This window comes from Anneissia japonica, unplaced genomic scaffold (genome assembly GCF_011630105.1).
Source record: "Anneissia japonica isolate Jap-2015-1 unplaced genomic scaffold, ASM1163010v1 scaffold426_len1935630_cov189, whole genome shotgun sequence".
NCBI classification, from domain to species: domain Eukaryota; kingdom Metazoa; phylum Echinodermata; class Crinoidea; order Comatulida; family Comatulidae; genus Anneissia; species Anneissia japonica.
The window spans coordinates 1,719,237-1,731,928 of record NW_022713172.1 but is presented as its reverse complement, the minus strand read 5'-3'; the positions used below and the strand labels follow the sequence as shown (position 1 = coordinate 1,731,928).

Genomic DNA, 12,692 nt, shown 5'->3' with positions numbered 1-12,692 from the left:
CCCTGGATACGTCCCTAAAGTAAGATGTACTCAGGCTGTAGAGCGCTCTTTTGTTAAAACCTAGGTCATTATGCAGTTTATTTTAACAATTTTCAGGCATATCCTCTTGACTCACGAAATGTGAGGGGGAATCCACTTCCCCAATTATTTGCTTCCACGGGTGCGTGAGAGTCCACATTACCTCAGCCCTAACGTGATTGGGACTGAGGTGCGAACTGAGGTGCGAACTGCGAAAATTTTGAGAATATTGACCTCTGGGTGCTTGGAAATTGCACTCTCATACCTTAAAAATCTTATAAATAATTCATATCAACAATATAGGGCCTAATACAATTATTTTTTAAAATATAATTTAGAGGGGTGCGACCGCACCCTCTGCACCCCCCCCCCCCCCCCCCCCCCCAGTTAAACTACCAAGGATAATCTGACTTGTTTTTCCACAATCATATTCAAATTTTTTAAACAGATTTTGGTAATATAAATTAAAATACAACAAAAGCCGTAAGATTACGAACAATAACTGTCAAAAGAAGACATCGGCTTATGATTTTCGGGCCAACGTACAAAACTTCCATCTTACATTAAGTACAGCTCTGGTTAGGTAGTATTATTGACTTTCACAAAAATTACACTTTTCGACTTTGGATTACAAAACTTATCGATGACTATTTATCTAATGACTAGACGTGCGCAATTAATCAACAAAATTATCATATATTGTCTAAAAATGTGTGTAGGTTTTGCATTTACGTCCGCAAGAATGTACGGGATATTAACAAAAATTAATAAATGATGCAAATAAATGGTTGTGTGACTAAGCTATGTCAGGAAGTACGAATTGAGTTGATTGGATAGGCCATTTGTCACAACGGATGCTCACGTTAGTTTCTTCCTACGCGCTTGGGTGGCATCCAATTGAAGCGGTGTCTTGTAAAACCGGCTCCTAAGAAACGGTTCCAAGCAAGCTACCATGGCTACTAACATGATGGTCGCTGTTCTCCTCCTATTTGCTCTGTTCAATCTGGGAACGTGCCATCAAAATACAACGACACCATATTGGAGGACATGGGAATGCTGTCCGAGAGTATGGGGACCTTTAGGTGGTGAGTAGTAGAGCTCGTCGGCTTTAAGCATAACTTTTACAAAGTCTGATGTTACGTGAATGCATTTCTGGCAATGTTAATTAGGATAAAATAATTATTCAGAAAAAAAGTTAAAAGCAAAAATAAATAAATAAATCACTAATTGTGAATTAGCTTTATCATTACTACAGTAGACTTGAAGTAATATAATAAGGTACTAAATAATATTATGAACGTAAAATATTTAAATTGAAATTCTAATATTATAGTTAACAATTATTTAGTTATATATCTACAAAAAATAAATTCAATTCATTTCGGCAAAGTTGAAAGTAACTTAATTAGATAAAATATAACAGGAATACAATTATAATTACTTCCAATACAATTGCAGATATTTTAAATTTGAAACAACGAAAATAAAGTCTTTATCGTATGAATAGGCTTACATTGTATGCATTCTGAAGTGGTATTATTGTTAAATATATCACATGTCCAAACTGTTAAACTGTCCAAACGCATAAAGAATAGTGTAAAGTAGACACAATTAAATGAGTTTTGTACCGGTAATACACAGTACTTATACGACACTGTCGTTTACGGCGAACTTCATGTTCAGAAATATCATTCCGAAATCTTTATCATTTAGGCCTATTTATTCAAATAATATTTTGTGAAAGTAATCATTCCAAAGGGCTATCAATCCAAACATACATCTACTAATTAATAACTTCACTAATAAAGATATTTATGAGATTTAAGTCAATAACTGCAGAATTATTAGACAAAGTCCGGTATGCATAGCCGGTAGCTTCAAATCCTACAAGTACCATTTAAGTTAGACAAACTGCATATTAATATATTAATTAATATTTGGCCTATTTAGTTTAACTACAGATTACCTTTAACCTTGTGAAGTATGCATACAACCTTAACTTTTCAAAAACGAAAATCCCAGCTGTCAATCAAAAATTGACGTCAATGCTAATACCAAGGAGAAAGTAAATCTGGAGTGCTAAATTTTTTGATTTAGTTCTGATTGCTCTTATTAAGCCACCTTGAAAGTGAAATTTATCTCTATCCCCTCTCGCTTCAATTTCCTTTTGTACATTACCTATGACTTATTTGTCAAGCTAGGCCCATGTCAACCACTTTTAAAATCCTGCTTTATGTTTTAACCAATGAAAAAATTACTTTTTCTTTTAAAGCAATGTTTCCACTACCACGTGACTGTGAAGACGTCCGGGACACTGGTGGTGGAGTAAATGGTGTTTACACGATCTATCCATGTTCTGTCAACGAGTGTAGGCCAACACGAGTGTATTGTGAGCAACAACAGGATGGAGGCGGATGGACCGTTAGTTCTGCAATTTGTTTAAAAGAAATACTGTATAAGACAAATGTAACGATTGTACAGTCTTTCCCTCAATGAAAAAGGCAATTAACACAAACATACATTTAATTTTCTCCATATTAATTTTTATATTTACAACATGTGTACTTGGCGCAATTGTTATTTTTTTCTTTAATCCTTTACTTAGGCCTATTAGTTAATAATTTGGTGAATGCAATGTCTGCCGAGTACCTCGTCCCTAACTATGTACCATGTCCATAAAAATGTACCAGGCAGTATGGTGGATATGTATCCTACTCCTGGAATCTAACCCCAAGACTCAACATTCCGTCTTGTGCAGGTAGCCCGTCCCATAGAATGTTCCTGGATAGAATTGATACAGTTTAACAATTCGATCAACATATTATGCCACAACTCTATTTTAAACAAGTTTTCTTTTGCCACAGGCATTTATTCAACATAATCTGGCGTTTCTATGATCGTATAGAAAGATAAATGCCATTTACCAATTACTGAGCGGAAAACAAAATCTTATTGTCATAAAAATTGACTTATATGACAGCTGAGCGCCCATTGCTCGTTACTACACTATGTTTGAAATAATTAACATAACATGACTTAGTATGACTGTTTCCTTCTCTTTTTGTCTTGGTAATACTAAAGGTATTCCAAAGGCGCATTGATGGCGGCATTAAGTTCTATCGTGACTGGGAGGAATATCGCGAAGGATTTGGAATTGCAGGTGGAGAGCATTGGCTAGGCCTTGAAAACCTCTACAATATAATGAAACAAGAAAGGTACACTCTGAGGATAGAACTGATGAATTGGGCCGGTACTCACGCCTATGCATTCTATGATGTCGTTTCAATGGGCCCGGAATCGACCAATTATACATTGACGGTCGGACGTTACCATGGTGATGCAGGTAAACATCGTTTTATACCTTTATAACATAAGTTAATATATAAATTTCTCCCCCCACCCACCACACTTCCCCAAGAAACATTTTAAGTGAAAAGGCAAGTTTGAAAATTATACACAGAGAATAAATTTTAAAATTCAATTCAGAAAATTGTTTTGATCTATGTCTCATTGAAAAATTAATTTTATTATGATAAATTAGAATGTTTATGCTTTCCAAATAATGTAAGACATTTAGTTCTAGCTCAGCATGAATCGCTAAATTATAAGTTCAATAATTTAACTAGTAAGTCTTTCTGAGATGAAATATCTATGGAATACAAGGAACAACATTGTGTAATAATCATTGAGCTAATAAGATGATGTCAAATGAATTTAATAAAACATGAACTCATTTCTTATGATTTACTTTTCGCAACAGGGGATGCATTTAGTACTCATAGTGGCATGCAATTTTCAACATATGACCATGACAATGACCGTTGGACAGGAAATTGTGCCCGGGACTACACAGGTGCATGGTGGTATACAAGTTGCCATAATAGCAACCTGAATGGTCAATACTTACGCGGGAGAACAACGCAGTACGCGAAAGGTATCGTATGGCAGCAGTTCATGGGATACAATTACTCATTGAAAGAAGCGTCCATGATGATCAAGAAGATTTAGTTAATCCATTTATCGGGTGATTAACAGATTACAAATTATAAAGAAAATAATGAAGGGGATAAAATGTAATTGTCATAGGTAAAAAAACTATCAATTTAAGTGTTCATTCTAATATAAAAGGAAAACAAAATCACCCTTAACAGTACATTAACGGACTAATTATATTTTTAATTGTTGAAGGAAAGTGCAATGCAATGCTTTTTTTCAGATTGAATTACTTGGATATTGGCCTAAATAAGTTAATTTAGCACTGGTGCTATGCTAATTAACTTAACTCGGTTAAAAACAAATTGTTACAAGCTAAAGTAATTTCATCAGTTTTTATCATCAGGTAGCCTTTAAAAAATGTTTTAAGCGCACTGAGAATTTGGAAATGTACTGCATCAAGTCCCCTACATTACAATTTATTGAATTAGATCCGATCCAAACTGAAGGGGGCGCCCTAGAGGTAGTAAAAAACATGTTACTGTATTTTAGGGCTCGTTTAAACTGTTATAAAATAAATAAAAGTGTTGATAATCTTTTCATCGTAGTCCAATGTCTTTGTGTTTCATTAAACAACAAACTGTCATTTAAACTGAATTGCAATCAGTTAGTCAATTCGTGGATTTTTCATAGAACATTTTAAGTACTGATTTCTTCCTTGAACTAAGTATTTGGTTAGTTAAATAAAACCGATAAAAAAAAATGGACAAGTATTATTTGGAATGTTAATTTGTTAGAATTTAAAAACAAAAACTAATAATTAACTTAATATTAATATAGCGCTCTTTTACTGGTGTGGAATGTGCTGCAGTCTTCGGAATATTTTAGGAAAATTACATAAATGAGGGAAGGGGATGACGGGTGTCTGTTACACACCCTGGATCTGACACCGGTATTTGCAAGTTAAACATGATTACCGTACTCGCACGAATAAGCGCCCCGTTTGAATAAGCGCCCCTCCTAACTTGAAAATTTTCTTAAGCGCCCCGTTTGATAATTTGAATAAACGCCCCCTCAATAATTCAATCAATCTTGGACTGTGGATGTTGGCATGATTTGAAGTGTGGAGTGGAATCACATTCTCCTTTAGTCAATATCAAAATGAGTATATTTATCTTGGACAGATGAGAGCTCCCTGGACAGACAGTATATTTCCAACTTTCATCTTTTCATTTTTCTATAGCTTAGTCCTACTGCTTTACCGACAATTTGCACCTCACACATTCTCATCTGAGGTTTCAAGAAAACCTGCAATGATCATGCCATCCTGCTAATCTCAATCGGCCGATGGCCAACAAGCTAACCACCACCTCTATTTTATCTGCCATTCTACTGTTATGTAATACTGTACTCACAACATTCTTGCCATGACAAGCCATGCCCTCTGGACCATTATCTTTTCCGTCGCACCACCATTCGTAATTGGTGGTGTCCTGATACGGTCCTTATATAATCGTTTTTCATTCAAAATGTGCCTCTTGAATAAGTTCTCATAAGAACCCCTCGATTTTCTTCTATTTCCATAAGCGCCCCCTCAATTTCCACTCTGTTTTGATAAGCGCCCCGTTCGAATAAGCGCCCCGTTTGAATAAGCGCCCCTCAAAAAGTGCAAACAAAATATTTTAAGCGCACGGGCGCTTATTCGCGCGAGTACGGTAATTAACATTCGGAAAGTCTTGACCATGAAGCAGAGATCTAACCATGGATGTAGATCTATCAATCAATGATGACTGCCCTCTGTTGACAATAAATCGTAAAAACGGTACACTGTACCCTTCTCAATGGTAAACCCTTGTAATAAACCAGGCTTGGCTTTGTATTCTATAAACGAATTCATGATTTGTGAACGATTGGCGTTTTATAAATAATTATTTATTAGTAAAACCGAGAATTAGAATTTGAGAATTAAAGCAATAAGAAATTCACTTCATACCACAGTTAGAAATGAATTCGGTCGATCTATTGCACTGTATACTGTAAACGATATCTAGTCTCTTAAAGGAATATTGAGGTATTTTTGTACAATTTAAGTTTCATATTATTTTGTAAAAGAGAACAATCACAAAAAAATATTAACAAGGAACTGTTTATTGTGTGAAATGGAAAATAGGAGAAATATAGATTGACATGAATGTGGGTGTGACTCCCAAAAAAGAGAGGAAAAAAACAGAACAATAAAAGTTTAAAATGAAAGATAAGCCCATTATTAAAAATCAAATAAAAAGAATTAATTAGAACTCTATCAGGCTTAACATTTGCTATCGAATCCCACAAACGATATAAAAAAAAAATCCCAGAGTTTATTAAAGTAAATTATCACAAATGATAAGGAATTATTTGCTAACTTTTTGACCACCCCATGCTGGTCATCAAGGCCACGGAATCCACTCAAGGTTCTACCTGTGTTTGGTTCTAATTAAAGTAAATTCGGTGTAAATTATATTTTTTCACGTCACTTTCGCTAAACCTGTTTTTTCTATTACAATTACAAAATGAAAACATCCTGAGCTCTCCCTTACCTGATTGGCAGTAATGTAGCGCGTACCCCATTTGTTGACGCACGTGCTGAACGTTAATGTGTAGTACGCGCAAAATAGATGAGGTCCCAAGACTGTTACTTTAATCATATAAGTACTAATTATCACCAGCACCACCATTGATCTCCGTGTATTTATATCGATTGATCGAATGGATACCTAATGCAAGAATGATCCAACAACGACTCATCCCTCTGACCACTACCTTGAGAAACCTTTGATAAATCATTAGCCTACTTAAATAACAAGTTTCAAAGCCTACTTTAAGACGTGGCCTAATTCCTCTAATATACTGGTCAAGCAACTTTGGCCCACACAGTCAGAGAGTATGATTTGGGTTTCGCCAATTTTATCATCTTTCAGACAAGGATACACCCTTTAAAATTATAATAGTTTACAATGCTACAGCATAATTTGATGAATGCTCAAATGCGTGGACTAACATGATCATTTGGTCCACATACTGGTTTTATAGTAACGTATACTACCCACCAGGTTAATGGACTCCTGAGACAGAGAAGCATTAAGTGCCTTGAAGGACACTGGTGACCCTGGGGCGGATGCTTGATTTAGTTTGGGTATGTGAGCGGTGCAAAAATGATGGGAGATCTCTGGTATAACTTTAGCTAAGAATCTGAGAAGCATCGGCATCCTTGGTATACGAAATGTGTATTTATACATTTCTGGGCTTTTAATTTTATTATAAAAAAAATGTATGCAGTGTCATTGCAACAAGGAGATTTTGAGTAATATTACGATATTTCTATTTTTTCATATTGACGTCAAGATCGTGTCAATACATCAACAATTTTGAAGATATACGGAACTGCTAAATAAACATAATATAAACGTTTAAAAATAATAATTAAAAATTGCTTAATTTTTATGAATGAAAAATCTGTAAGCCTACACTTTTAAATGAGTGCCAAGTACCAAAACTATTCAAATTGAAATCCATAATTACTTACATCACAACAGTAGGCAGAATAACACGATGTGGTAATAATAATTATAATGATATTAATACCGGTTCATTTACGTTAACTCTCTTTTTATTATTAACCCTTTTTATAATAAATGCAAATTAAAAGAGCCACACATGAGGATGATAATCTCCTCGCTTAATGTACAATTTAAAGTATCAAGACCTTAAGTGCTTCCGAATGGAATGTGTCTTCTGATATTATCGGTGAGGATGATGATTAGTTAAAAACTTTGGGTAGACGACGACAACGTGACTTCTTCATAATATTGCCTTATCGAGATAACAATCATTAGTTCGGAATACTATCTGCATATTACAGCAAATGTAGGCATGGATAGATATAGTACTGTAGTACTCATCAAAAATATAATTTGATGGTGAAAGCCATAGTGTAAAAGGACTCAACCAATCACTTCCCTTCATATTCATACCCCAACCCATTTCACAATCACATCCCTTTTAACGAATCATCCCACCAAACACTCACCTCTCCACAATCACACCTCCCCGACCCCCTTTCTATCACTCCAACCTTTCATCCACCAAATACCTCCATTAACGCTCACCTCCCGCCAGCCTCACACAACCCCCCCACCCACCGAATAATCACTCTACATTCAGAGACGTTAATGAGTTGTCATTTCAGATCTCAGTGGGTCAATTCACACAAACATAATCATACACTTGAAAAAAATGTTTGTGTGACATTTTGTTATTTTTTCCATGTTTTATATTTTATTTTTCCTGAGTTGGCAATCCATTGGAAATGTTATTTTCTTCGAATTGGTAAAGCATTATTTTTGTCATATTTCCTCCTCAAAAATCGATTAAATTGCTCGTCTAATCCACAACGTGTGAGCTTTCACCAGGACTTTACCCCTGGACCACACCGAGTCCCCTAGTTGTCCCCCAGCCCTAGTGGGTCAATTAAAGCTATTTTCCCCTCCTACAAAAACATGGAATCTCCGCTACTGTCTACATTAACACCCAAACCATCTCCAATCCAAACTTCTACTTTTAGCACAATATACAATGTCTCAATGCAGCAATTTGAGGACGCTTCAAATCATCCACGTGTCAAATATTTTGCCTTTTAAAACATGAAATGGCCCTTCTCTAAATATCACACTAGCCCCACTTTTCATCAACTGAAAACTCAGAGTAAAATTACAATAAAGCATTGTTATACTGTACATACACTATGTGGTATAAGTCTATGCATTAAAGTTGAATTCATTGTGTTGGTCAACGCTATTATATGACTGAAACGTCACAAGGTGTGCACGATGCATCTTCTGCAATGACAATTCCATTTATGTGCAACCAGCAACAGCATTGCATTGTCAAATGCTCACACAAGTAGTAGATGGATCAAACAACAGTTGGTCAGATTCGGAGTACAGGGTACTTTACCTGTACGTAAATCATAGAAAACAATAGGAAGTCCATGACATCCATGTACATGCATTAAGCGTATAGCCACAACAAACATTACGCACATTTTTTCTATATAAATGTCACTTTTATTTTTATCTGAGATTACCCATCTCATATTTCAAATGTTAATCCCATTCTGTTTTCCCTGCTTTGTTATCACATTCTCTTTTGAATGTCTGCTTTTTAGTTTCATTTCAAGATGTTGGCATACACATAAACCAATGCATAAACTGAAGAAAAAAATTTAACATAATAAATAATTTCAGACCCGTTACTTGATCATCACGCACTGACTACAAGTGGAATCAAGGACACTTGATGAATTTTTTCATTCCTTTGGATTCAGTATTGTGACCCATTTTGCGCTCCATACATCTCTACTTATTCAAAAGCTATCACATACGGCATCCATCATGAAATCCAGTAGCACTTCATACTATCATTGAATTAGTGGCAATGAGTTGAACTCATGAATATTTATAAATTTATTATGAATATTCATACCCCTAGACTCAGATAAACCGTAAGGGCAAAGAGCACATGATCAATTCTGACCAATGGCATTAATAAATAATTTAACTTCTTTAAGGCTTCCTCCATCTCTTTTATATGTCCTCCATATCATTTTTGTTGTTTGTATAAACATTAAAGTAGTTTAATCTTTAGTCTTTGTCTTCACAAGAAGCTTATGTTTACACTATGAAATGTTGAAATTCAATCAAACCATCAAATTTGATTATGATGATTTGCATAAATTAATTAGTGTTGTCATCAATTACTTTGACTACAACTACTTGAGCCATCAAAAAATTTGCTATATTTTATACAATGGGGGGAAAATACGCTGTGATTCAACAAAGATGTTCATTCAGAAATTGGTTTATGACCAAGTTTGATTATGACTTTTTGAATTTAAAAAAAAGTAATAATCAAATTTTGACTGCACCTGAAGAATTAGCAAATAATTCGAAGATGAATTACAACATGTTTGTTACTGTAAATTTGCTCAATTTTGTTTAATACAGTATAAAATACAATTGGGTAAACAAAAAAAAGTTTGTTTATAAATAATAAAAGTTCCTTTCAAGCTATTATACTAGCCTTATTGATTGAAAACAAGAGTTTAATAAGTAGACAGGACATAGTCAAGGTTTGATGGTTTGGAATAAGAACCCATACAACCTCTGCCAGATTAATGACAATACATTTACTGTGAATTCTTGTTAATCGCTGGCACTTTCACAGGTCCTCCTTCGGCAATGGTTTTCATGAGCTGACGTCAGCAAGCCTGTTCAGACCATTGGAGCTTCTGGGTTAGGCTCGCATATTTGGGGGTAAAATTAGACATGTTTCAGGTGACACATCAAGAGGCCAGGCCTAGTGCATATCACACCAGTTAACACTTAATCTCTTTTCAGTCAATGTATAAATCAGCATGAAATAGGTCTACTTTTAGCACCATGCAATTGCTTCCCTTTGGCAAAAGGCTCACAGATAACCAATTCACTCCAGGTTCGACATGCTTCATGTCTGTGTCCATGGAAGATGCCTGTCTGATAATTGTCTAAGTCACCTGAGTTGGCTCATGGGTTTAAGTACCACTTTTGGTCTGCTGATCTCGCATGTGCTTTTCAATCTGTAATGGATAAGGAAACAACAATCAAGTGAATACTATTAAAGAAAAGCACTTAAGTACTGTATACCTCTCATTAACTATAAGTTGATTTGTACCAGTATGACAAAAACATTAAAGACATTTTACAACCTTACAAAAACGACAACAAATACGAAAACGACTTAAACCATATGATATGAACTTTTTTTCTTTTTATTTTAACAGTAATATTTAAAGTTTAAGCATTATTTCCATGGTGTCCTCATTTTTTATATTTTATATTGGGCTCTATCATAGTTTTTGTCAAGATGTTCTCATCTTTGTGCTGGGCCCTCGGCCCATGTTTTCCTCTTGGACAGTGGTCTGCGAATTTGTAATAAATAAATAAATAAACGATAATGAATATTAATACGTCATCTTCATTATCATCATTTGCATCTAAAAAATTCTCGACGATACATATACGAGCTAAGCATGTTCTTGGATTCATGTAAAATGCATGAATGGCCTACGTTGTGACAGATATGCTACTGTTAGGGATGAACTGACTAAATCCCCGGTATTCAACCCCCCAACCTGTGGGTCAACTCCAGCCCGCCAATGTAGGACCTTTTTGGGGTATCAGACTCCTCGTAGGGGAATTTTTTACACTGGCACTGAAAAAAATTGGAAGTATACAATTTATATCGGCCCACCGCTGGTCTCAAAAGATTAAACCTGGCCACCAGCTTAAAAAAGTCTAATACCCAGGACTAAATATTTGATGACCTGACAATATTCGCTGTTGTTTTCGTAAGCTTGTGAAACCTCCCTATTGTGGGGGCAGCTGGCACAGCAGTTTTGTGGTTTGGGCTCTCAACACTGAGGGCGCAACTTTCAACTCTCAACATTAATATAGCTTGTGCTTTGTTCTCTTTGGCAACTCACTTTACACAAAGGTGTCGCTCTCCACCCAGGATTGGTACCTGGTGAGCTCAAATTCCAGTAAGCCCTGGAAGCTCCAACAATTTAAGACTTGTGTATCAAAATAATTACTGTTATTATGAATTTAAATTGCTGGCATCACAGTAGGCACTTAGCTGGCAGGTGGGAAAATATTTTTGGCAGAAAATATATATACTCACTATTTTTTTAACATGTGCTAATTCTTTGCCATCTTTTCCATCATTACTGCTGCAGCTCTCTAATGTGTATGGTGGTGATACAATGACAGAATCCAATACAATCATATCCCTGTTCTGCCATCTACAATGTAACCTGATAAAAAAACAGACACAGTTTACTACATGCATTCTGTACAGATTGCTAGTGTAATGTTCACATAGGAGTATGATATATTGGACAACACCTTTAATTACAATGAATGAGTGGAAACAATAACAAAAATCACCACACAGAATACATTATCTGAACTACAGAAGGAATTACTGACAGTGATAAATATTATTACTGCCACAAAAAAACAACAATAGCAATAGCCAATACAAATAAGGCAGCATTTGAAGGTTTCATGAGCACTGGTTGTGTCCTGGTATACAAACCTCTCTGAAAACAAGGGTAGGAATTTAGTTGCCATTTACAGGCATAAAAAATTAGCAAGTGGAAGCTTATTCCAGAAAACAACCACCAGCTGTTCCCCAATTTTCAAGAGATTATTGTTATTCATTCTTCAGGTTTTGACCTTTACCTTATGTAAAAATCTAAGGGAAAGAATGTTAACCCCTTTCCACCCAGTTAAATACATGAATAAAAAAAAAACATTTCTCCTTACGTTTTTTTAATAGTGTGATAAAGCTTTATTGCATCTGAAGGAACACCTAACTCTTGGCATCGAATTGCTTCATGCTTGTCATATATACTTTCTTCTGCCCTTTTCAAAAGCTGCAATTTGTAACATACATACAATAGTATAAAAATGGTAAAACAGTTTAATTTTCAAACAAATTAACAACATATGAATGACAGAGTGATATGATACTGTAAAAACAGGCCTGAAAAACTCTTGGACTAAATGAAATTGAGTTTTAAGTTCAGTTAGAATCAGTTGTGGCGCCAGCTGGGGGAGGGAGGGGAGGGATTAAGGACCCTATCGGACAGGCCCTCTCCC

General features: G+C 35.3%; 2 protein-coding genes across 2 annotated transcripts in view; one reads left to right on the top strand and one right to left on the bottom strand.

Moving 5' to 3' along the window:
• LOC117108317 overlaps positions 1 to 4,558 on the top strand; it is a 9,934-nt gene extending 5,376 nt beyond the window's left edge. The window contains exons 5-8 of the mRNA XM_033250294.1: positions 942 to 1,103; positions 2,291 to 2,439; positions 3,100 to 3,361; positions 3,779 to 4,558. Coding sequence (XP_033106185.1) covers positions 942 to 1,103; positions 2,291 to 2,439; positions 3,100 to 3,361; positions 3,779 to 4,026 — 821 coding nt within the window. The 3' untranslated portion in view covers positions 4,027 to 4,558. The remainder of the gene's footprint in view (positions 1 to 941; positions 1,104 to 2,290; positions 2,440 to 3,099; positions 3,362 to 3,778) is intronic.
• Positions 4,559 to 9,033: 4,475 nt separating this feature from the next.
• Positions 9,034 to 12,692, bottom strand: part of LOC117108363 (protein LSM12 homolog B-like) — a gene marked incomplete in the record, with an annotated part of 5,833 nt that continues 2,174 nt past the window's right edge. The window contains 3 exon segments of the mRNA XM_033250360.1: positions 9,034 to 10,606; positions 11,710 to 11,842; positions 12,357 to 12,466. Coding sequence (XP_033106251.1) covers positions 10,562 to 10,606; positions 11,710 to 11,842; positions 12,357 to 12,466 — 288 coding nt within the window.